Genomic DNA, 18,048 nt, shown 5'->3' with positions numbered 1-18,048 from the left:
GACTCGGGGAGCTCAGGAGACAAGCTGGTGGAAGAGAAACTTTTTAAGGGCTGTTACATCCAAACGGAGTTGGTGGGGGAGTACCACGGGTTCCGCTCATGTCTTCCTAACCCCCCCTCCCTCCCATCAGCATCTGCTCTCTGTCGGCTCTCTGTCGCCGATAGAAATGGACAGCAAGGGTGGAGCACCTGGAGCCTGACTCCACACTTATGGAAACCCCTGTTTCCTAAACTCCTTGGACACCCTCATCCAGGAGGAGCTGCCAGCCCCATTGAGCTGTGGCACCTCAAGACATTCCTAGGCACCCCGTCTGGGCGTTGCTCCCTGTGAGCCACAGCTTCTTATTATGCAGGGCACATTTTGGCAGCAGTATAAATAATAACAGTGGGTCTTGCATGACCATATCCTGGTTTCCATTGGATTCACATCTCTTGATGATCACTTTCAAGAAATTCATCCACGTCCAGCACGAGAGCTCATCCTTTTACTAGACATAAAAGAAACACCACAGGAGAGGTCGTGGTTTGATGGGTGGCTTGACTCTACGGCACTGGACTCATGTGAAACAGGGCTGGTTGGAAACGTTCATGTCCACTGCTGACATGCTACCTGTTCACCTTGAGCTGTCAGCAACCCACAGCTGCAGGAACAGCTGGAGCCATAGGTGATGGGGATAAACCTGGCCAGATGTGCCTTTTCGGAACCAAGATCACTCCAGACTATTTTCCGGTTACATATTCCTCTCCAAATCACCCTCCCATCTTCACAACACCCAGGGCTGTTCAGGACAAGCTAATGGAGATGGGGCCATGCAGGTTTAGGTGGTTGTTGAGGGGGCACCCAGCTTCTACAGTGCCTAATAAAGATGGATCAGGGATGGGGATAAGGCTGGGGAGCCCAGGATGGTCACAGGCTTAACTGTTCCTCAGGCAAGGACTCTCCAGGACGGCACCAAGAAGCCAGGAAGGTGGCAGCTATGGTACATCCTGGTGCCACCAGCCGCCGGCGCTGCACTTATTCACCCCAGACCCCCGAGCACTGCGAAGGAATCCCATCACCACTGTCCTGAAACTGTAGGGACACAGTGGGGAATCGAACTGACCGGCCCCAAGGCTCTGGGGAAGGGGCAGGCAGGAAACTTGGGTGGCTGGGAGGGACGAGGCAGGTGGGGAGATGCAGAGAGCCCAGGTGATGCTGGCAGTGTCGGGACCAGCGTGCCTGCCGAGGATCAGGGAGCGGGATGCTGGTGGTAGTGGTGGGAGGCCGAGCCCAGGCTGTCTCCAGGCAGTGTCCGAGCCCTGCTCCCAGCTGGGATGGCAGCGTCGTGTTTGCGAAGAGTTAAGGAGGCGGAAGAGGCAGGAAGCGGCCCGAGCCGCTCTCCATAGAAACCCGCGGCCGTGATTAAAGTCTGATGCGGGCCGATAGCGGGAGGGGGGGTGGCGGGGGGGCAGCGCCCGCTTTAATTACAGCGGAGGAAATTGCTGGAGCCGGGGCCCCGAGCCCCTGCGAGTTGCCTGGAAACTCCCCCCCCCACCCCCCCCGCCTCCCCCGGCCCCTGCCCGTCCCCTGCCCGTCCCGCTGCCATTTATTCGCCATCAGCTGCTCCCTGATAAAGTGGAATAATAATAATAATAATAGGGGCAGGAATATTAAAACATGCAGCCCGCGGGCCGCCCCCACAGCTGCCATGAGACACGGTGCCGGAGCGGTGCCACTGCTGCTCAACATGTACCTGCCAGGTACGGGCGGACCTCCAGCCACTGCCCCGATGCAGCGCCGTGCACTGCACAGCACCTGGCCCCACCTGCCCTGGGGCCCTTCTCTGCCTTGTCTCCCTCCAGATCCCACCCTGCCTTCACCTCTCCCTCCATCCATCATCCCTTTCTGACTTCCAACACCCCTACCATCCCTCCTTCCTTCCTTTCAGCCACCCTCACAGCCTTCCACGCCCGCACACCCATCCTCCCATCCTTCATCCGCCCACCATCTCCTTGTGCTTCCATCCCTCCATCCACCCTTCCATCCTTCCAACCCATCCTTCCACCCACGCAACCCCTGCTCTTCCATCCGCCGTTCCATCTTTCCAACCCATCCCACCACCCACTCATCCCCAGTGCTTCCATCCATCCTTCCACCCCACCCGTCTCTCTGTCCTTCTTTCTATCCCTGCTACCAGCCATCCCCTCTATGATCCATCCTTTTCATCTGCCCATTCTTCCAGTCTTACCCATTACCCGCTCTTCCTTCCATTGTTTCACTTCTCGCCATTCCTTCCCTACTTTGTAGATTTCCCTCCATCTACCCATCCATTCACCTATTGTCCCTTCTGTCCTCACATCCATCCATTCATCCATCCATCCATCCATCCATCCATCTCTCCTTCCTTCTTTCCATCCTCTTCTCCATCTCTCCATCCTTTCCCCAGCTGTCTACTTCCCAAACACTGACACTCGCCCTGCCTTCCATCCGCTGCTCCTGCCACCCATCCTTTCACCCTACCTGCCTCTTCTCCATCTCTCCCTCTCTCCTCTCCTCTCCTCTCCTCTCCTCTCCTCTCCTCTCCTCTCCTCTCCTCTCCTCTCCTCTCCTCTCCTCTCCTCTCCTCTCCTCTCCTCTCCTCTCCTCTCCTCTCCTCTCCTCTCCTCTCCTCTCCTCTCCTCTCCTCTCCTCTCCTCTCCTCTCCTCTCCTCTCCTCTCCTCTCCTCTCCTCTCTCCTCTCTACCACAGCCCTCGGGATTCTCTATTCCTATTTAAAAGCTTCCCCGGCTTGGTCGGAAATCGGATTTCCTTTTTCCTGGACGCGTTTCCTGGCTTCGCCGCGGCGGCGGGGCAGGCGAGGGGGAGCGGCAGGGGGCTGCTGCCCTCGGGCAGGCGCCCGGGGGTCGCGGTCCCCCCCGTCCACCCCCACCCGCGCCCCTTTTCCCTCCCCCCCCAGATCCAGTCGGGGAAACTTTGTTCAAAGACGGGAAGAGCCAGGCGTGGGGGTCTCTCAGCCCCGGCGTGCAGAAAGGTAAGAGCACCGATCCCCCCTCCCCGGGACCGGCCCCGCTCCCTTTCCCACACCGCAGCCGTCGGGAATCCCGTCCCGGCCGGGCGCTGCCCACCACGGACACGGAAGGTTCGGGCTGGGAGCATCCCACCGCCCAACCCCGCCGGGAAAGCGGCGGAGCCCCGACGGCAGGAGCCGCCGTCCCAGTGCAGCGGAGAGGAGCGGGATGCCCAGGGTCCCCGGCCCCCCGGAGCCCCGCAATGGCGCTGGGCGGGTGTGGGGTCCCAGCTCGGGTCGCCCCCCGTGCTCCGGGGACATCCGACGGGAAGCAGGGGGATCAGGTGGGACACCAGCCGGGAGGGAGCTGCCGGGCAGGGCTAGGGCTTGGGCAGGGTGTGGGACACGGTGAATCCTGGGAGATGGAGCCATCCCTCTGGATAAAGCCATCCAGGGATCCGCGGTATCGGTCGAAGACTGGCCAGGGAGCAGCCTGGAGCGCGCTGGGGAGCACAGCAGGGCTGGTTATTGGGCAGACGTGGAGCCAGTGCTGTGGCATTTGGGCCGTGTACCTTGCCTGCCTACCAAGGAGACGGGGTTCAGGGGGTGCTCTGAGCAAATAAAGGGGAGCTCTGGTTTATGGGTGGGATGGAGGCAAAGGTGGGACTTGGAGGGGAGGGGGGCGATGCTTTTGCCTCTGCACTGCGGAATATCCCCAAGCCATCTTCTGCGCACTCTGCTGCAGTGAGAAGGGCATTTTTTGATCCCTGGAGGTTTTCTTGGGGAGCTGCCGAGCACAGCACCCTGCGGCAGGCAGGACTGATCCTCACCACCCCACCCAGCTGCACTCCCCAGCACCTCCCTGCCCTCCTTGCATAGGGTGAGGAAGCCCATAGGGGGTAGCAAGAGCCTAAGGTGGGGGTTGCGGGGGTGGAGAAGAGGCAAGGTTCTGTCGAGGTACCCTAGAGGGGAGAAATCCCCCAACCTTGTTCCCAGGATGGGGGATCTGGAAATAAAATACCTTGGAATCTTCCTGGACAGGGATGTCTGTGCAAGGTTTGGTGGAATGGGGATGGATGGGGAACAGCTATTCCCTGCTTCTTCCAAAGTGAGAATTGAGGGGCAGCAGACAAAATAGGTTGGTACAAACCAAACAGGACAAGGTAGATTTTTGTGGGAAACATAGCTGAACTGTGGAACAGCTGCAGAGGGTCATGTGTGCTAAACCTCTGTATGGGATCCCAGCACCTTTGGACAAAACAGTGGCTGAAGAGCATAGGGAGAAGGATGAAATGCGAAGACACCGTCTGCTGCAGGAAGAGCCTGTACTGCAAGGACTGGAGTTGGGAGTAGGGATCTGCAAGCAGCATCTGCAAGGGATGCTGCTTGGGGGAGAGTGTGGTGGGGTTGGGGGTGTCTGAGTGAGTGCAGGGCTTCTCTGAAAGGTGGCTGGATCCCAGAGGTGGCACTGCTCACCACCCTAATGTCCAAGAACACTCTCCTCTCGTGACCTTGGACCAGACTGAGTGGACCCTGTCCTTTTGCTTCAGCACGGGCATGTCCAGGTGTGCCAGGCTGGTGCAGGGGCATCTTGGGCAACCACCAAGGGTGCTCCTCAGTGCAAGCTGCAGGTGCAATGGCCATGGCTCAGAGAGGACAATTTTCCTCCAGAAACAAGGAACATTTGTGCCTGAGTAAAATGCACAGCACGTCCTGCCCTGTCCTGGTCTCTCCTTTCCCTATACCTGCCTGCACCTGCTAGGGGTGCAGGTCAGAGCAGCATTGCAGCCTGACTGCAGTTCACTATGGATACGTCCTTGCAGCGCACAGTGCCTGCAGAGATGTGCAGGGGCTGTGCTGTGTCACTAGCCCAGTTTCAAGCAGAGGTAGCAGTGAGGAATACAGGTGCTAGGATGGACCTGGGATACTGCCAAGATACCTCCTTCTTGGGCCTGCAGATGAAAGAACCAAGCTAGATCCCCACACCAAAGCAAATGAGCAGGCTTTCATCTTCAGTGGGGTGTGAATGAGGGCGTGAAGATCATGGGGAGCCTGGATCCAGATCCATTGCATCCTGCAGTGATCTCTGAGCACTCCTACCCCTGTCCAGAGGTGCAGTGGCATCCTTACCTCCTCTTGCTCTGGAGGCAGTATGGAGTAGGACTGCTGTAAAGAAGCCATGACTCATTACCATCTTCTATGTCTCTAAAGCAAGGAAGATGAAATGAGGTGCTTCTGAAACCTGGGTCTGGGAGGGCACAGAATAGTGGGGTGTCAGGGAGACTGGGTCACATCCTGACCCTCTCCTTGTGCCCTGAAAGGGAGCTTTAACCTCTCTGGGGCCTGGCTTTTCAGGCAGTGGGCAGATCCAGCTGTGGCAGTTCCTTTTGGAGCTGCTCTCAGACCGGGCCAACCTGAATTGCATCGCCTGGGAAGGCACGAACGGGGAATTCAAGCTGATCGATCCTGACGAAGTGGCACGGCGCTGGGGCGAGCGGAAGAGCAAACCCAACATGAATTACGACAAGCTGAGCCGGGCGCTCCGCTACTACTATGACAAGAACATCATGACCAAGGTCCACGGCAAGCGCTACGCCTACAAGTTCGACTTCCACGGGCTGGCACAGGTGTGCCAGCCAACCACCCCCGATCACACTCTCTACAAATTTCAGGGCAACCTGGCCCCACTGCCTTTCTCAGGCATCTCTAAACTCAACCTCATGACCTCAGGGGTGACGCCAGCCAGCTTCTCCTACTGGCCTGGCTCCAGCCCATCCCTCTACCCTGGGCATGGGCTCCAGCCTTCTGCTCCATTCAGCACCATGGCAGCCTCCCACCTCAACAACATGAACAACCATTACCATTAGAGGCTTGGCCACACCAGGCAGACCTCTTGTCCCCAGTGGTGTGGGGCTGTGGAGTTGTGGAGCTCGAAAGGGAGGGATGGGGGGTGGGATCATGCCGGGTTCTCTGTTGCTCCTCTTTAGATTTGGAGAGTGGCGTAGGGGTTGAGGGGTGCTTGCCAGGTAGCTGGGTTAGTATCCCAATGTGGGTGGTTGGAGGACAGAAGCCATCTAAATTTACAGTTGGAAGGGATCCATAGTCCTGAGAATAGACGTGGATACCTAAAGCAGGGTGTGAATGGAAGTAAAATCCATGGGCTTTCCTGTCAGGGACCATGCCGCCGCTTTCCCTTGCAACATGCCACCCAACCTATGAATGTCCTTAGCTCTGCCCCAAGCCTGTGCCTGTCATCCACTCTCCACAAAGAGAGGAGTCAGGGTCTGGAGTCCCAGGGCAGCTGTGTCCATTGGTAAGGGTCCCACTGGGCAGAGATAAGGAAAGAAGACCCTCCTTGCCACTCCTTGGTCACTCACCTTTGTCTCCAAAGTTTTCCTCTCCTTCATCCCTCCTACACCTCCAGCTGACAGTGGCCTCCTCCAGACCTCAGGAGAAGCCTTGGTCCGAAGAGCAGGTGCCCTGCATAGGTTAACTCCTGCCCAGGGCAGAGCTCTGAGGTTGAAGGTGCCAGGGGCAGGTGGGGGGCACTGCCAGCCTTCAGGGCAAGGACAGAGCCGGAGAGAGCAGAGCTTGGTCCTGGAACTCTGCTCTCTCCCCAGACCCTGAGGACCATGCCACAGAGCAGGATGGTCCTCTACATGCTGCACATGATCCTGTGTCCTGCTGATCACTTTGAAGTTTTAATGCTCCACTTTTACTGTGGCTCTAGCCCATTGCATGCAGGGCTTGGTGGAACATCCTCCACAGGTGCAAACATCCTCAAGGTCAAGGCTGGGTGGAAAGTGGAGCAGGGGAAAGGATGATATCAGGGATGGACGTGCCAGGCACTAAGGAGCAGCCCTGGGTCTTTCCTTCTGCGTCCAAGGAGGCGCCTCCATCCTCTGGAGCAAGACTTTGGCCCAGCAGATGCAGAAGAGCTGGGCATGCTGGGCTCTGTGCTGGCTGGAGGAGGGATTGGTCTTCAATAAAACAGAGAGGTGCTGTGACCTGTGTCCTCTCATATCTGCAGGGGACTGGTGATAGAGGAAACCACAAAGCAACCCGCCCACCCATCTGAGCCAGAGCACCTGCAGGGCTCTGATGGGGAAGATGCAGCCACCCTGCCTTATCTTGCACACCCTCTTTTCTCTGAGGATCACCTCTCACTCTTACAGCCCCCACAAGAGACAGGAAAGAGCTGGAAACATCTGGGCTTCTTGAAACACTTCTTCAAGGAAGCCACTTACCCTGTTCCCAGGCTGGCAAGGGGATATGGCAGCTGGAGGCAATGAGAAGATCCAGTTGGCCTGGCAGGACACATGCCATCCTCCACGGTAATTTGGGAGGCCAGATCTCTTGTAACCCATTTGGGAGCCAGATCTCTTGTAACCCATAGAGCCCCGTAGAACCAGTTTGGGGCAATGCCCTGGGCCTAGCACAACCCAATCCTGTATCAGGTGTCCATGCTGGGCTGCACTTTGCCAGGGCTGGGGAGGGCTGTCTCACCTGTGATTGATGCTGGGGTGAGAGGCAAAGCACTGCTTGTCTGGCTCCAGGAACATGCCCACAGATCTACTGGTGCCTGCAGTGTCTGGTGTGGGCTCAGGCTGCCCTCAGCCTGCCCCCCCCTTGGGGCTGTATTTCCCATCCCACCCCCACTGGAGCACCAGGACCGGGGGCCAGTTTATGGCAGGCTGCGTAAGGGAGTGCCATGCAATTACCCAGGCCATGGAGGGGTTGGCCAGCCCCCAGCCCTTCTTCCTTCATCCTTCAGATCAGAGCAGCCCCTGCATCTGCAGGCTCCCTATGGCCTTCTCTCTGTCCCTCCAGGGTCCGGTCACTCTCATAGCCTTGGTGGCATCTGCTTGGACATGTCCTCACTGCCCTAATCAGCTTAAGGGAGGGGGATCTGATGTCAGTGTCTCCTCTGCAGTTGGCTCAGGCTGCAAGTTGGAGGGGGTAGGGGGGGGTGGCTGATGCTGCCAATGGAGAGCGAGTGTATGGGAAAGGAGCTGTGAGAGTCCCTCCCAGGGGGGTGTTCTTTTCTCCACAGTCCCTGAGGTTCATACAGCCTGGTCCCCAAGGACAGCAGGAAGTTAGCAGTGGGGGGAGAAGAAGTTGTTACCCCCATGCAACCATCACTCAGGCTGGAGATCCTCCCCAAGCTTGGACTTGCAAGGGCAAAATTGGGGGACTGGCTACAGCTGTCTCCCTCAGAGCTGGGGCAGGGGGCTGTGCCTCTGTTGGGGAGCTGGCACTGGGGCTTAGGTAACTGCACAATGCAGGGTAGGACATGGATTAAGGGATGTGGGTCAGTAGAAGCTCCTCCTCCACCATCCCCCTCCTATCGCCCCTGTCCCTCTGCCAATACCTGAACCAGGGAAGTTCAGTTGAGCCCAGTTCCCTTCTCATTCCCAGCCCTGCAATCCAAATCCCTGCTGGATCAGAGGCTGGACATGCTGGGGATAGGGGGGAGTTACCTATCGGGGAGACAGAGGATTACCACCCCCTCCCCCCACCCCAGCACAACAGGGTGCAACTGAGGGCTTGCTTCACTCTGCTCTGAGCTCACCTGGCGTGGTCCCCCTGCTCTGTCCCCAGAGTTCTACCCCAAAAGCCAGGAACCAGCACTGCCCTTCCCAGGGACAGCAGCCAGGAGAGAAGGTGGGGGACACCTATGCAGGACTGCACCAGTGATGCTCTCGCCTGCCTGAGGATGCAGCCAGTGTCACCATGGCAACTCGGGATGCTCCCATCCACAGGCCCCCCCCACCCTGTGTTGTGCTTACCTGATGGGGCGGTCACAGAAAATCACACATTCACCCCCTCAATCCAGCCTCCCTCTTCCCAGAGCCCCATCTGACCCAGTCCACCAACAGCGCCACTTTCTTCAGTCACTAAAACCACTGGCTGGGAGCAGACTGCAGCAAAATCCTGCCAATGGGCAAGCAGGGCCGAGCCCAGCACAGCTTCCAGCTGAGCATCGTCCCCAGCCCTGACCAGAGGTGTCCAGCCTGGGGGGTCTGTCCTGGCTGGGTGGGGAGCAGGCAGCAGGGTGCATGGGCCCTGTGCATCCTTGGGCTCCAGACCTACCTGGTAGGACTCCTCAGGTGCTCTGCCCTGGGTAAGATGGGGGAATGTGGTCCCAAAGAGCCTCAGCTTGCACTGGGAACAGCAAGGGAGAAGAGGATGTGTCCTGGCAGCTCCTTCTGCCTTGTGATTAAAGGCAGAAGGTTTTTTTCCTAATAAATACATAAATAAATAAATAAATATTTGTGTCTGACTTTGCTCAGTCAGTAGGAGGACCGGATGAGCCTCTTGCCAAGATAGTGAGGGGACCCCTCCAACTCTTTCCAGCCCCACAGTAAGGAATCAGAGGGGGGACAGTGTAGATCCTCTCTTGTTTTAGCAGGCACACATCCCCACTTGCCTCATTTCTCTTGCTGGAAAGTCTTCAAGGCACAGTCAGGTCACGTCTGCCCCAGGGGATGTGGACTGCCTCCCTGCCCACCCCTGTTCCCTCTCCAGCTCTCCCAATTCCCACCTATTTTCTCCTCTCTGCGCTCCCGCTGTGCTGGATCCTCAGCTTGCCGCCCCCACTCCCCAAGCTGCTGACTCACATTCTCTCTCCAGACGCCACCTTCCCTTGGCCTGGCTCCCTGCAAAGTGCTTCGTGACTTAGTGTGGCTCAGTTGGAGCCCACAGGTGCAAGCAGCTGGGGTCCAAAACCCCTCCTGAAACTCGAAGGAACCAACCGTGATGCTTCCGAAAGATACCCTTGCCCATATGCTCAAGGCTGTGGCCATGCTGCCACAGTAACTATGCACACACCCACCAGCCTGGACTTCTCTTTTCCCCAGCTCCTGCATGCATCAGGGGGGAAGCTTTGTGCATTTCTGGTTTCTTCCTTGATCGCTGCCCTCCCCAGACACAGGGACGCTCTGGATGGATCCCCAAACCTTGCCCTTATTGCTGCCTGCTCTCTACTGCCCAAGAAAGGGCTTCTGGAGAGACCACGTCCTGGGGCTGCTTCAGCCCAGCTGTACACTGAGACCTTGGGCTGGTCATTGCTGAGGGCAGGGGCTGGGCAGTGAGGAGGACTGGATTAATGCACTAATGCCAGATTACACTCTAATGCAGGACTTCTGATGAGGGAGCTGCACCCAGTCCAGCCTGGGGGCACTCACTCCTTGGGGCAGGCTCCTCACGACGGCCCCAGGCCAAGGTCCCCCAAGAATCTTTGTGCTCAGGGGTGACACAGGACCATGAGACAGGCAGGGGACACAGCACAGGGTAAGTTCCATGCTCAGCTCTCAGTGGGCTGGAGGTAACTCCCCAGCCAAGGAAGCTGCAGCCCTGCACTCTGCCGGGCTCCATGGCAGAAGAATTAACCATCACAGCAGGGCTCCAAGGCATCTGGCTTCCCTCCTCCACCTGCCTCAGCTCCTTGGCTGCCCCCAGTCTGTGCTCCTCAGTCCCATAACCTCCGGCCAACCAATGCCACAGGCCGTGTTTTGGCCACAGTTGGGACCAAACTGCCCCCTGTTCCACCTCCCTTCATCTCACGCCTGGCACTGGGCTGTCCTGGGCATGGACGAAGCTCAAAGCCTCTTGCAGGTTCCCACCTCAGCCTAGATATGTCACCCATCAGCTGAGACCGTGTGGCAGCTGTCCTGCCCCTCCCTGGGTACAAACATCCCATCAAACAATTTAGTCTAGACCCTCATGGTCTCTCTGCCATTTGCTGCCATCTCTCTGTGTCCCTTTGTCCACATCTTTCCCCCTAGACACCCCACCAGCAGCTGTGACAGAAGTCTTCACCCGATTTAGCAAAGCAGTAACAGCCTGAGGCTGCAATGGAGCCAGGGTCCAAGTACCTCCCACAGAGGCAGAATAGAGATGTCTCACTTCCATCTGCCTTGAGAAACATGTCATCCATCATCCTCACAGATGAATGGAGGAGAAGGGCTTGCGTAGAAAGCTGAACTGAGGCAGGTCCTTTACCAGCCACATGGGTGCCAGGTCTGCATCATCCAGAGCAGTTTCATCCCCATGGAGCAGTTCCGAGTCGCTCTAGGGGATGCTGCCAACTCTTAATAGCAAGAGCAGTACTTCCCCTCTGTTTGTCTGGCAGGAGGAGGCACAGCTTGCCAAGCTGGCTGCTCCAGCCACCTATTGCTTCTCCATGCCCCAGTGTCTTGGCCAGTGCAAGGAATTTGCTCTGCAGACAGAGCAGCAGGGCAAGAGGAGTCCCACAGAGCTGTTGCTCCATGAGCTCCAGGCAGAACCCTCACTATTCACAGGTGATTACACATCCTGAGGACCCACTGGCACCCAGGGTGCCTCTGGCAGCCCCACACACCCTTGGGGAGCAAGAGAAGGAGGTTATGTTCCTGTGTCAGGAGAGTCTGAACAAGTTATGTCCCTGTGTCAGGAGAGTCTGAACCCACTGCTTCCCAGCCCCTCCTGAGAGGGTCTCAGCCCCTCATCTGCTCCTCCGGGAGCACTGGGTGGCTGCAGGGGCCACAAGTTTGGAGACAAGCTCTATCCATCCCCCTATTGCTGCCCCATAGCTGGGTCCTGAGCCCAGTCCCCCATGGCATCATGCAGGGGCACAAGGGTCCAGCAGGTTAAAGCCCACAGCTTTTGACAAGGAGAAACATCAAGCTCTCAAGCCTGTCTGAGGATTCCCACTCTTCATACCCACCCCACCCCGCCTCCCCCCCGCTTCTTTGCCTTGTGGGGAGGAGGAGGGAAAGTAAGGTTAGTGCTTCCACTGCCCTGCTGGGTACAAGGTCCTCTGAGGCAGAGAAAACCAGACATCACTCCCCTCAGTAAGGCTCTGGCTGAGCTGACAATGCATATTTAAATGCATGGGAGCATCTAAGCTCGTGTCTCATTCCTTGACATTTCCAGAGACTCCAAGCTGTCTTCAATTACCAGTCTGCAATTAGCTCTTCCTAAATCTCCCAATGAGGCCTAGCATTCTTAATCAATGAAACATAAGAGAGGAGGGGAAGGACATGGCTTCGCTGCAGCTGGAAGCATTTTAAAAGCCTGAGACTTGAGGCTGGAAGGGCCCTCAAAGTGTCTCTATGGGTATCTGTATAGTGGGAACCCCCCACCAGTGATGGCAGGTTGTTCAATCTGGAGATGAGACTCTATAAAGACCCGTGGCTGGGGGTAGGGGGTCACTGGACAAACACCCCTGGCTCAAGGTGGAGACGGCTAGTACCAATGACTCAGGTGTTACTCTGTGATGCTGCAGACACTTCTTGCTGGATCGTGGCATGCTGCTTCCTCTCCCACTGTCTCAGTTGCCCTCTCTGCAAAATGTCGATAAGGGAGAGTCAGGGCTCCCCCAGTAGCCCCATAGGAGATCTAAGGGTCCAATTCCACCCCTGTTTAATCCAGATTAAGTCAGAGCTACTGCCTTCCCCAGCACAAGACATGTATAAGGCCAAATTTGGCTGGGTGGGGTGAGTGTGTTTTGGTCCAAATACCTCACCACAAGGTCACTCAAATATCAATCTAAAGGCAGGGAGAAGAGCACCCAGTAGTGACAGGGAGGTGTGGAGCAGCACAGGTCTGGGTGGGTTTATGCAGCCACAGAAAAGCCTTGCACAGCACCCTGCCAGGTCAGCCACTGTCATAGGGACATCTGTGCTGTCTTCCTGGCAGCACAGCTTTGCCTGAATGAGCCAGATTGGGCCTAATTAGCAGCTCTGCTGATGCACACAAAGGTAGAGAGAATCCAGCTTACCCTCCATGACCTGCAGAGCCAGCACAGCTCTTCCTGGCTCAGAGTAGCCCGACTCTTTGGCTTAGAGGAACTGGTGAGCATTGGATGCAGATCTCAATAAGAAAGCACATGCTATGGATCCTGCTAAAGAAGCCGCAGCAAATTCAGTAGCCTGAAGCATAGCAACCAGCTAAGAGAAAGGCAAAGCCTTCCCCTTCTCCATCCCTCTCCCTGGTGGTCTGCAGAAGTACAGTGCTGGTAACTGGGCTAGCAACACAGCTCCTATAGCCTGCTGCTGCTGGGGAAGGGAGCCCAGCTCTGCAGAGCAGAGATAGGGAGGAAGGAAGTGGGGGGTGGGGTGGGTAGCTTTAATGAGGGAGGAGGAGAAATGTGAGGGGAATGGAGGTGACATGGGCTGTGGGATCTAGACAGATCCAGTGCAGCAGACAGGCATCAGGCATTTCCAACTGGAATGGAGGAGGCTAGGAGAGCTCACAGGGAGCCAAGGGGCACTTAGGTGGACTAGAACTGGCCTTGGGCACAACAAAGGGCTGAAATTCTGACCCCCAACTCATATTGGGGAGTAAAAACACCTCTGTGGACCTGACCCCAACCAATCCCTCTTGGGGAGGACAGGGAGTACAACTGAGAGCTTGGGGTGCCCCCTAGTCCCCTTGCACCCCACAGCCCAGCAAGTCCAGGGAGCCACCACCAGGCCTGTCCAGGCCGCCTCTTTATTCTCCAGTGAAGCAAAGCAAGAGGTGAGGGACAATCCTCCCTCAATAGCAGGCCCCTTCCCCATGGGCTCCCTAGGCCTCCTCTTTCCCCGCAGCAAGCCAAGGCGGAAAAGCGGGGTGAAGGGGGCGCTCACCCCACCAGGACCCTGTTTCAGGGACACACCGGGAGGATGGGGTGGGGGCATTACCTGTGAGGAGCCGGGGTGTGCACCCACCCCAACCCCCGCCCAAGGGGCTCAAACAAAGGGCCAAGAGGGCGGCTCCCATGCCGGGTGGGGGATGGGGGAGCAAACCCCTCACGCGGGGGGTCGGGAGGCAGCGCCCACGACATGAAAGGCCGCGGCTCCCCCGGCCTTGCCCGCCCGCCTTTGTCTGCTCAGGCGCGGCGGCTCCAGCACCGCGGACAGCTCCAGCACCGCGGACAGCTCCGGTGCGGCAGCGGCGCGCGGGACCGCTATTCCCGCGGCTGGGGGTGGGGCAGCTCGTTCGCATGCACCGTCTGCCCGGGACCCCCAGTACCTAGGAGACCACCCCACCCCCCTCCGTACCCCCTGCCCCCGACCCTCAGCTCCACTCCTCCCTCCTTTTTTTCTAGAGAAAACGCAGCCAAGAGCCTCCGCTGCTCGGCAGCCTCCCCTCTCCATCGCGCAGGCGGGAGGGACCCTCCCCTCCCCCGGTCTTTTCCGCCGTCTCGGTGTCCCAGAGCGCAGCCCCCAGTCGGGGTCGGAAGCGGGGGAGAGGCCGGATCCGGAGCGGGGAGGGTCCAGGCAGCGTCTCCGTGGAGCTGATGGTCGGGATGGGGGGGAAGGCGAGAAGGATGCGGGGATTGGCGGGGGAGGGGGATCCGGCAGTCCTTCGCCTCCCTCACCCCTCGGTGCGCGGCCCCTTCCGACCCCGGAACTGGAGGCCCGGTACCTCCCTAGCGGTCCAGGCTGATCGTCCAGTGCTTGGACCCGTCTCCGCCCTCGCCCTCGCTCTTGAGGTCCTGGAAGAGTTGCGTGAAGTAGTGCGGGTCCGCGTTGATTCGCAGCATCTTGGCGCTGAGGCGCTGGATGATGCCCAGGCAGCGCTCCCAAAAGCGCCCCTTGTCGCCCTCCACCAGGAAGGGCTTGAGCGGGTAGGAGATCTCGTTGCCCATGTAGGAGTAGGCGAGATAGAGGCAGGTAAGAAAGGCGGCCTGCAGCTCGGCCTGGGTCCCGATGTCTTCGCCCCGCAGCGCTTCCCGGCACAGCAGGTAGACGAACACCAGGTTGGCTGGGGTGATGAAGCCCTGGTCCTGCCAGCCCTGCAGCAGCAGTGAGCGGTCCACGCTGCGGAACCAGGAGATGAGCTCGCCGGGGCTCAGCTCCTTCAGGCGGTAGCAGCGGCGGCACACGAAGTCCCCGAGGCAGCGGAGCAGCTCGCCGGTGGACGCCTGCACCACCACTCTGCGCGGGGAGCCCGGAGCGCGGCTGCCGGCGGGCGGTGGCGGCGGCTTTCCCCCGCCGGAGCCCGGGTGCAGCTCCTGCGGCGCCGAGGGCACGGTGGGCACCGGCACGGCCAGCGGGCCCTGCTTGGTGCCGTCGGCCGGCCCCACCACCGACTTGCGCAAGTTCTCGCGGTTGCGCTGCACCACCAGCGGGTCGGGCTGTCCTGGGGCCCCCCCCGGGGCCCCGCCACCGGGCTTCGGCGTCACCTTCTTGGTGTTCTTCTTCTTCTTAGCCGAGGCGGCCACCAGCCGCTTCCAGGTGAGCGCCGAGATGAGCACGCTGGGGCGCTTCAGCCGGCTCTCGCCCTTGCCCGGCAGCCTGCCCGGCGCCTTGTCGGCCAGCAGCCCCCCGCCGCCGCCGCCCTTGCCCGAGGAGGCGGCGGGGGAGAGCGAGAGCACCGTGCCCATGCTAACGCCGAGCGGGACGGGCTTGCGGGGGCCGGGGCACGGGCACTGGCACCGGCACCGCCCATAGGAGGCCGGAGGTTGCGAGGAAGGCGGCCCGCACCGGGGCCGCGGTGCCCGAGGATGCTCCGCCGCGCCCGCTCTGGGCTCCGGGCCCGCCGCTGCAGCCAGCCGCGGCCTCGCCGCTCCCCGCCCCCCCGCCGCCAGCCAATCGCGGCTGCACGGCGCCCCGGTGAGGCCCGCCCCTCGCCGGTGGGCGGTGGGGAGGGGGGAGCCCTGCGCGGCTCTACCGGGCGGCCGCCGCCCCGGTGTGACCTTCACCGGTGGGTGCTCGCCCGGGTGGGTGGTGAGACCTGCGATGCTGTCCCGGACCGGGGCCCTGCAGGTGGGAGCCCGAAGGACAGAGGGCACAAGAAGGTTCTGGGGAGGGGGTGGTCTTCTGAATCTGGCCACTCTCACCTGGGTCCTGCTCTGTGTTCTTACCTACAAGGCAGGGATGAACCATCCAGACCAGCAGAGCCCTCCCCAAATGGTGTTGGGGGACAGAGTAGGGAAGAAGAGCCTTGGAGTTGCCAGAGGGGATGAGGAGGAGGAGGAGGGGGGAAGGTCAAGGATACTGTGAACACGTGCTGAGACGTGACAGCTGAAGAAGGCTTGGGGCTGAGTAAAGGCTGTCCGTGGCTCAGCAGCTGCCATGAAGGTTTGGTGGGAGAGCCCCAGCTCTTGTAAGAATGAACCTGACCCTGGGCATCGCTCTGTAGTGTGATCATTGAGTCCCTCACTGGCTCTGCCTCTTCCCAAGCAGTCCTGGAGGGGAAATTTACCATCATACTGACAGTCACCAGCATCACTCCAAAATCAGGGACCTTGGAGAAAGGGGTTAGGTCTTCAAGGCAAGACCAGCCAGCCCTGCTGCCCAGGGCTCCCAGAGCCCTCAGTGGAAGAGGGAAGAGATGCTGCACTTCTGCATCATTGCAATATGGTATGCGATAAACCAGCCATATGCACACAGGCTGCTTCTCCCCCTCCAGATCCAAGCACACCGTGGATGGAACCTGCACCCATTGCTTGCTGCCTCCCTGCACTTTGCAGCAAGATCCCCCTTGTTTTTCGCGTGAGCTAGAATCCTGCAGGTCTGATTGCTACGGTGTGCGCCAGGCATCCATTAGGAACAAAATGCCCCACTTGCCAGGATTAGTCCTGTATGCAAAGCACCCGGAGAGACAGCCGGGAAAGATTTCAGGGAGAATGTTTCAACGATGCATTTTGATACAGCATTTTATGTGTGAAATGAACACATGTCAGTGCCAGGATGTCGCTGCTGCCGGATGGATCGCAGCTAACAGGCGGTAATGAATGATCATCCGGGAGGAGCTAAGCCAGCCTCCCCCTCCCCGCTTCCTCCTGCACTGCTGGTGCTGGAGGTGTTTGCAATGGAAGCGCAGGCTCAGAGCTGGGTTTCAGACTTCCAGCGGGGCCTCCCAATGCCTGGGGCTGACGTGCCACACCTAGGAGCAAGGCAGAGGCTGTGCCCTCTGTGCCACAGCAGGGAAGAGGGGCAAAGTCCCACACCCACGTATTCTGCGCTGTGGCCAGCCACATCCTGCTGTTTCCTTGCAGGAGACCACGGCAGGTCAGCAAAGAATATGCACATGTGCACACAGACCCCCTAGACACAGATGTTTGCTTTGGGAGTGGCCAGAATCGAAGTGGAGCTAGGCCAGCATCAGCTATGCAAGGGCGGCTTAGACTGGGCTGTAGAAACTAGGAGGATGTGGTAAAGGGGTACAAATACAGAAGAAGAAAATCAGGACAAGTTTCCCCGGGAAGAAAAAGCACCATTAGATATACAGAACTGGCTTAAATCTAGCCTAGAAGATGGAGCCCTAGGGAGGAGATGGGAAGGGCTTGTAGTCTTTGCTTTCTTTGCATGTTTGAGGATGGACTGATTTTCTGGTGTGCAAATGCAGCATCATCAGAAATGCACAGCTGAATTTTGCAGGTGAGGAAGCAGAGACCTTCCTGCATATTGCTTACTCCTGCTGGAGTAAAATTGCTCTTAGATTGCTTCATCTGAAACACATGAAGCTGCCCCGCCCTGTGTGAGCTCTCCTAAACTGGCTTTCCTGAACTCATTAAGATAGGCTATTTGTATTAGGTAGCCAGGAGCTGGGCTTTGCAGCCTTTTACGCAGAGGAGCAAGCCAGAGGCCTCCCTTGCCTTTCCCCAGCTGGGCTTGTGGATCCCAGCACTGAGCAGCTCAGGGCGTGAGCACCTCCTACCACTCCCAGGAGGCGAGATTTGGCTGGAGCCTGTTTAGAAATCCAGCCCAGGGCTGTTCAGTGGTGCAGCTTGAGGCCTCAGCTACAAGAGGCGGAAGAGCCCCAGGGCCAGTTATTTCCTTCTTGCCTGCAGTTGCCAGTCTTCCACTGCAGGAACAGCTCTGGGGTACAGGTTTGTGAGCCTAAAGTCCTTCCCCAAGCCAGCACTGCTGGCAGCACTTGCGCAAGGGCTTCCTGTAAGCACCAGGGAATTACCCAAGTCCTACAAGAACAGCAGGATGTTTCTTATGCAGGTAAAGAAGGAGCTTTGCAGCTTACTCGGGAGGCAGCCGCTGTTCCACGTGAAAGAGGAGGATCTTTTCCTCCCTCTTTAGTTTTACACTTAAGGCTCTAGCCCTAGGCCTGGCAGGCTATGCTGCAGCACAAGC

General features: G+C 58.6%; 2 protein-coding genes across 2 annotated transcripts; one reads left to right on the top strand and one right to left on the bottom strand.

Annotated features, from left to right (window-relative positions):
* Positions 1-1,687: 1,687 nt before the first annotated feature.
* On the top strand, positions 1,688-9,222 carry FEV (FEV transcription factor, ETS family member). The gene is made up of 3 exons (XM_054069770.1): positions 1,688-1,739; positions 2,834-3,010; positions 5,342-9,222. Exons 1-3 carry the CDS (start codon positions 1,688-1,690, stop codon positions 5,851-5,853), a joined length of 741 nt encoding a protein of 246 aa, XP_053925745.1. The 3' UTR covers positions 5,854-9,222.
* Positions 9,223-13,234: 4,012 nt separating this feature from the next.
* CDK5R2 (cyclin dependent kinase 5 regulatory subunit 2) lies at positions 13,235-15,555 on the bottom strand. Its single transcript, XM_054069202.1, has one exon. The coding sequence runs from the start codon at positions 15,339-15,341 to the stop codon at positions 14,385-14,387; it is 957 nt and encodes a 318-aa protein (XP_053925177.1). The 5' UTR covers positions 15,342-15,555; the 3' UTR covers positions 13,235-14,384.
* Positions 15,556-18,048: the final 2,493 nt, after the last annotated feature.

The sequence above is a fragment of the Cuculus canorus genome, chromosome 6 (genome assembly GCF_017976375.1).
Source record: "Cuculus canorus isolate bCucCan1 chromosome 6, bCucCan1.pri, whole genome shotgun sequence".
Lineage (NCBI taxonomy): Eukaryota > Metazoa > Chordata > Aves > Cuculiformes > Cuculidae > Cuculus > Cuculus canorus.
Note: the sequence above shows the minus strand (reverse complement) of the source record. Positions and strands in the feature narration are given on the sequence as shown.

Excerpts from the sequence above, each read along its gene's own strand:
- FEV (XM_054069770.1), top strand. The coding sequence starts at position 1,688 with ATGAGACACGGTGCCGGAGCGGTGCCACTGCTGCTCAACATGTACCTG. Across the intron at positions 1,740-2,833 it reads GCTCAACATGTACCTGCCAG|GCGAGGGGGAGCGGCAGGGG; the intron begins GTACGGGCGGAC and ends GCGGCGGGGCAG. Across the intron at positions 3,011-5,341 it reads CAGCCCCGGCGTGCAGAAAG|GCAGTGGGCAGATCCAGCTG; the intron begins GTAAGAGCACCG and ends CTGGCTTTTCAG.
- CDK5R2 (XM_054069202.1), bottom strand. The coding sequence starts at position 15,341 with ATGGGCACGGTGCTCTCGCTCTCCCCCGCCGCCTCCTCGGGCAAGGGC.